Below are 7,078 nucleotides of genomic sequence, written 5' to 3' on the forward strand. Positions count from 1 at the left end.
TGCCAACATAGCCGTTTCTCTTCATGCCCACCACCAAATACAGAATATTGAATCAGTAAATCCAAAGGCAGCGGATATTCTACTGGCACCAGATTGGAAGGGAAATGTTTATCCACAAAGAGACTACAAAATACTAATAGCATCAAAGATCTCCAGTGATGCCAACCGTATTTCAAGTAGTGTGTTGGATGCAGAATATGCAGAGTAAGGAAAAACAGTCGTTGCTCTCAAAGGTCTAATGAAGAAGGCAGACACATCCGAAAAGCGCAACGAAGGCTGTAGGTGCTGAATTAAGTCTGTTCACACACAAGAGTACAACAACCAGAGCAGAAACATTTTTTGGCAAGATAGACAGAGGAGTGTTCCAAGATGTAGGAGGAAAACCAGATGAGTGGTCTCCTTGGGAACCTCAGAGGTGCTCAGGTGAACTTGACAATACCTCTGAATACTGGGTTCACATCAAGGATGACTTGAGTGTGACCTTGAGCTTGTCTCTGTCCACTAGGGCTCGCTCTCTGGCGGGGACCTGGCCGCCTAGTTCCCATTAGTAGGGGAGCCGCCCAGCTTCAGTTTCTCCAGGTACTGGGCATGCGCGGGCCTGTGGCACTGCAGGACCTTGATGGCATCTTCAATCTTGAACCACTGGCGCTTTCTGCGGATGCTGACCGAGTCTTCCCAATCCTCCAGCAGCTCGGTGACGGTGAGCACGAACACGTAGGTCCGGTGCTTGCGGTCCTGGTTCTGCTCGAAGACGCCCAGCAAGCGGCCCAACTTGCCCTTGACTCCCGCCTCCTCGTACACCTCGCGCACCGCCGCGCAGTCGGGCTCCTCCTCGGGCTCCACGCCCCCTCCGGGCACGATCCAGCGGTCGGGGTAGCGGCTGCTGCTCACCAGCAGCACCTCCTCTTCGCGCTCGCTGCGGAGGCACAGGCACGCTGCGCGTTTCCTGTAGCCCTCGGGGTCGTAGGTCCGCGTCTGGTTCGGCTTCCACTTCATCCTCTGCTTCGCCAAAGACACAGCCTCTGAGGTCGCTTACAGCTGCCTAGGGAGCAGCCAAGGAGCTCCTGCTGGCAGGGATGGGGCCTGGAGATGCTGGAGGGGAGCAGAGCAGAGTCAGGATAATCTTTTCTAGTACCATCATTTGCCTGTAAAATTCCTCATGTTTTTATTTATTCTTACCTGTATTATTTTATTTTGTTAATAAACTACATTTGTTTGAGTACTATCTGGGTTGTTTCCCGCTTCTGATTATTGCAAATCAGGTGGCTATGAAAATAGTGACTTTGGTGGGGAATATTCAGGGTATATGCCCAGGAGTGAAATAGCTGGCTCATTTGGTTGATGTGTTTGTTTCTAACATCCAGGAACAACCAAATGGTTTTCCAGAGTGTTGGCACCAATTGCCAATTTCACCTATTTCTTTACATCCTCCCCAGCATGTGCAGTTATTGGAGTTTTGGATCTCAGCCATTCTTAATTTTGTGAGTTGAAATCTCCAGGTCATTTTGATTCACATTTCCCAGAAGACTAAGGACGTTGAAATTTTCCTTAAGTGTTTCTTTGTCATTAGAGATTATTCTAACAATGAAGTAAAGGGAGGATTGAAGGGCTAAAGAGGAGGGTGACCCCATAGTAATTCCTCCAGTCTCAAAGAACCTAGAGTCTAGAGAGCTTCCAGAAACTGAGCCACCCTACCTGTCAGGTGAACATGCTTGTCCAAATCCCCCAGTACCTAGCATAAGAGTTTCAATGTGTAAAACTGACTCAAGATTTCCTAGAGATTAGAGGAAAATGCCATGCAGCAGAAATTGGAGGTGCGTTTTGCATTATTCAGGGTTTTCTGGCCTCACAGAACTTATTGGCAGTCTCTATATAGTGAAGAATTTGTTGGTGACTTACAGTCTGGAGTCCAACTCCCCGATAATGCTCGTCAGCAGCTGTGAAACTCAAGGATGTAGCAGATGCTCAGTACCACAAGGCAAGCAGGCAAAGAGAGACAGCCTTCCTTCTTGTAAGGTCCTTATATAGGTCTCCGACTGAGGTGTGTCCCAGATTAAAGGTGTGTACCACCACACCTGGATCTGAGACTTGCTTTGTCCCAAATGACCCTGAGCTCAGTGATCTCCTTGCCTTAGTGTCCTAAGATTAATAGCCTCTATGCCTCAAGATCTGGATCAAAGGTGGGTCTCCCAATTCTGGATTGTGGTTCATTCCAGATATAGTCATGTTTGCAAACAGAAATAGCCACTAAGCATTACACTACTACAATTCAGGCGGTGGTGGCACACATGTTTGATCTCAGCTTGTGGCAGGCAGAGCAAGGAGGATCATCAGACACACCAGAAGAGGGCCTCGGATCTCATTACAGATGGCTGTGAGCCACCATGTGGTTGCTGGGACTTGAAGTCAGGACCTCTGGAAGACCAGTCAGTGCTCTCAATCTATGAGCCTCTCTTAACTACTGAGCCATCTCTCCAGCTCACCTATCCTGGGTTCCTTGAAAGGATTAGACCACATATCAATCAGCAGATGAACATGCCTTCTTTTGACTTTATTTTTACTTTAAGCTTCTTTAGACAGGATCTTCCATGGCTGAATTGAAGCCTGCTATATAAAGTAGGCTGGCATCAGATTTAAAGCTCATCCAGCCTGCGGGTTCCTGTTGCTCTCAAGGGTGGGTATGGGAGGAGAGGAGAAAGCAAACTATGAATGAGATACAAAGTCTATTAAACACACACATATTTTATATATGTAAATATGCATTTACACTCAAATACACACACACACACACACACACACACACACACACAGGTTATTTCCTGCACGTCTGAGGACACCCTGAGTTCTATGAAGATAAGAGACTAGGAATCAGTGACAGATACAAATACCATTTGTTTGTTGGTCTTTTGTGTTTGTTTGCTTGTTTTGCCTTATTTACTAAGTTATGAGTCTATTTATTTATTTAATGTGCACGAGTACATGTCCCTGTCTTCAGACACAGATGAGGAGGGAGTAAGGCACCGTTACAGATGGTTCTGAGCTACCATGTAGTTACTGGGAATAGAACACGGTTCCCTTGGAAGATCTCTTAGTGCTCTTAACCGGTGAGCCATCTCTCCAGCCCCTTGCTTTGCTTTGTTTTAAAAACACATATCATACCTGGCTGTTTTGACAGTCACAGCCTCCCTCTGCCTCCCTGTTGCTGAGATTAAAAGCACATCAAATTATGCCAGGCTTAAATTCAGTAGTGAAAGCACTTGAGAATCTCACATCTGACATTCCAGCTCAGACTGCCTTGAAGTCAAGGTCACCTTGACATTCTCAGTGAGACTGTCTCAAAAGACAAAAACAAATCTAAATAATAGAAAAAAAAATCCCACAGGAATCACAGTGCCCAACTAATAATTAGAGGTAATTGAGAACACACTTGGACATTCAGGTTAAACGGCCCACAGGTGGCAGAGGTAGGACAATCTCTGTGAGTTTCAGGCCAATCTCTTTTGTTTTTTAATTACATTCCAGCCATTGCCCCCCTCTCACAGTTCCTCATCCAATCCCCCCTCTGCTTTGCCTCCAAAGGGTGCTTCCCTTCCACTCCAACACCCCTCCATCTCACCTACTCTAGGGCTTCAAGACCCTCCAGGATTAGGAGCATCTTCTCCCACTAAAGTCACACTAGGCATTCCTCGGCTACATGTGTGTTGGGGGCTTTGGAGCAGTCTGTGTATATTGCCTGGTTTGGGGGCTCAGTCTCTGGGATCTCCTGGGTTTCCAGGCTCACCGAGACTGGTTTTGTAACTATGGCATTGCCCTCCCCTTCATCTTCTTCAATCCTTCCCCTAACTCAACCTTAGAAGAATCTCGAACGGCTGAAAAGCACTTAAAACATTTAAAGTCATTAGTCATCAGGGAAATGCTAACCACGATGAACTCGAGATTCTACCTTACAACAAACAGAATGGCTAAGATCAGAAACTCAAGTGACTGCACATGTTGGTGAGGATGTGGAAAAAGAGGGGCAGTCTTTCTTCGCTGGTGGGATTACAAACTGGTGCAGCCGCTCTGTTATACAATCTGGTGGATCCTCAGCAAATTGAAAACCCTCCGACCTGATGAGACAGCTATTCTACACCTGGGCCTTTACCCAGAAGATTGCCCACCATGACACAAGCACACGCTCCACTATGTTCATAACAGGCGAATTTGTAATAGCCAGAGATGGAAACAACCCAGATACAGTTGAATACATACAGAAGATGAAGTTCCTTTACACAACGGAAGATATTCAGCTATTAGAAAATGAGGACATCATGAATTTTGGAGGCAAATGGATAGAACTAGAAAATACTATCCTGAGTGAGGTAACTCAGATCCAAAACAACATGCATGGCCTGTACTAACTGAAGAGTGGATATAAGGCAAAAATACAGAATATCTAGGATACAGCCCAGACAATCTTATGGAGACAGAACTCATCACATACAAGAAGAACCCACCAAGTAATACATTATAAGAACAATTTAAGGAAGGACAGGGCTAGACTAGGTTGCATGAGATGAGGTATTCTTATGGAGCCGAGGGACTCTCTTGATCTTGGACACTGCTAACAGATCACCATAACGAGGCCTGAAAAGGCTGTGATTCCAAGCTACGAGAAACAGATAGTTCTGCTGTCTGCTATGACCCTTTGTATACCTTCCAGATGACCTTTCCCTTTGTAGCCACACCCTCCCAGCCCATACCAACCTCTGATGAAAAAGCTGAGTTTCTACCCACTTGTTTATTTTCAGATTTGAATGGTGTAGGTAAATTGGATCAGATCCATACACAGGAAGATTCTTAGGCGAAATCCGGGTTCACAAAAGTTTCTTGAAGCCAAATTTTTGTGATTGATGCCTTTATTCACATTAGTTTCAAAGCAGAGGTAGGTAGATCTCTCAGTTCAAGAATACTCTTGTGTACAAGCATAGGACACTTGTCTCAACCTCAATTTGACTATATATTGGCATCAACCTCAGGACAAGACCTTCTATTTTCTGCCTGAACAACTCAACTCATTGTAGTCTAAAGCCTGTGGGTATCAGCATGGGAACGATTCAGCCTATGGCAAGAAACTACAGCAGTAGCTTAGTGGGCCAACATGGATGTTGGGAAGTCACTTGCACTCAGTCAGACCAAGTCCCCTCACACTGATTCCAACATTTCCTCCATCTGCTGCAGCTCTTCATAGAACATGAGATTGAAGGGACAGAGCCAGGAGTTCTTACTCTTTTCTCCTGTAGAGCATTTCCAAAAATTCACTTGGTTTAGATTCATTTTTCCTTGATTTCTGACACTGGGTCTGACCACATAACCATAAAAGGGAAAGTGATGTAAGCAGAAGGATTCACTGGCATGTCTATCTCACATTCCCAGTCTTTCTTTTTATTTCTTTATCTTTTCTATGTTTTTCATATTTATTGGATACTCCCTGTATTTACATTTCAAATGTTATACCCTTCCCCACCACTTCCCTCCTTCTTCCCCTCAACTTGTTTCTTCCAGGAAGGTGCTCCCTCTCCCAATCACCCTCTCCACCTCAGTGCCTTGGCTGATTGATGATGTTGCTCTTTCCATGAGGGTGCAAATCTTTCAGCTCTTTCAGCCCTTTCTCTGGCACTTTCACTGGGGTCCCTGTGTGGAGTCTGATGTTTATCTGCAAGCATTCTCATCTGTGTCTATATGGCACTTGGGGAGCCTCTGAGGAGACATCCATATCTGGTTCCTACCAGTCAATACTGCTTGGGATCAGCAATATTGCTTGAGTTTTGTGTCTGCATATGGGGTGATTCTCCAAGGGAGGAAGTCTCTGTAGATCTTTTCTACAATCCCTGCTCCTCTACTTAACCTTGTATTTTCCTGGCCCCAGTTTTGTTCTTCCTTCTTTGAAGGACTGAGCGTTCCATATTATGGCCTTTTTTTCTTTTAGAGCTTCACAAGTTCTGTGGTTTCTTGGGTATTGTGAGGCTTTTTTGGGGGGTAGTATCAACTGATAAGTGAGTACATACCCTGACTGTTCTTTTGTGGCTGGGTTACATCGATCAGGATGATAGCTTCAATTTCCACCCACTTGTCTAGGAATTTCATGAACTCCTTGTTTTTAATAGCTCAGTAGTACTCCATTGTGTATGTGTACCATAAGTTCTGAATCCATTCCTTACTGGAAATCAAACACTGCACCTCAATGAGTAGCAAGCATTCTTAAACACTGGATCTTGACTCAAAAAGAACATATATGCAATTCAGATTGTGCCCTTTGAAGCATACAAGTGTAAATCTCTGCAAGGAAATAACAATTAGGTGTTTTTGTATTCTGCAAAGTCTAGGAGAAGAACGGGGCAGATATGAGATGACCCAATATAATGGGCCAGGAAGGAACAATAAAAAATTATGAATTTAGAGAATTCAGTAAAAAATGCACGTTCTCATTCAAAACCAGTTTTATTGGAACCTATGGGAAATTATGATGCTAACTGGTTACAGAAGGTAACAATATCAGACTTCAGTGCCTCCCCAATAAAGGAGAGGAAGAGAACCTCAGCCTCTGGGAGCCTGGAGGTACAGCTTTCCCCTGCCTGGACATGGCGATCTGTTACCAGTGTCCAGAAGAACTAAGTCCCTCAGCTCCACCAGGATACCACACCTCATGTAACCTGCTCCATCCTTGACCTCTTGAAATTTTGGTTATATGATTTGTACTTGGTGGTTTTTGTTTAAAAGGTTTTTTTTTTTTTTTCTAAGTAAAACTGCCTGCTCTGAAACCTAAGCAATTTTTATTATTTGGCTACTAACCACTTACCAATTAGTACATATCATGCATGTCATTTTTGGTTTGTATTACCTCAATCAGGATAATATGTTTTTTTAAAGGAATACAGTTTTGCAATTTTTATTATGGAAAGTTTCAACCATATACAAAAGCATAGAGAATAATGAATTCTCAGACATCTATCACACAGCTTCAACAATTATCATGTCAGAGTCGATCTTGCCTCATCTATGGACAAACTTATACCACCCTGATTATAATGAAGCAAAT

The 7,078-nt window shown here is 44.1% G+C and overlaps 1 protein-coding gene across 1 annotated transcript; it reads right to left on the minus strand.

Annotated features, from left to right (window-relative positions):
• Positions 1 to 534: 534 nt before the first annotated feature.
• LOC308424408 (diphosphoinositol polyphosphate phosphohydrolase 3-alpha-like) lies at positions 535 to 996 on the minus strand (the record flags this gene model as incomplete). Its single annotated transcript, XM_080921323.1, has 1 exon — positions 535 to 996. The coding sequence occupies one exon, from the start codon at positions 994 to 996 to the stop codon at positions 535 to 537; it is 462 nt and encodes a 153-aa protein (XP_080777449.1).
• Between the last annotated feature and the right edge of the window lie 6,082 nt (positions 997 to 7,078).

This window comes from Micromys minutus, assembly GCF_963924665.1.
Source record: "Micromys minutus genome assembly, chromosome: 9".
In the NCBI taxonomy this organism is placed as follows: Eukaryota; Metazoa; Chordata; class Mammalia; order Rodentia; family Muridae; genus Micromys; species Micromys minutus.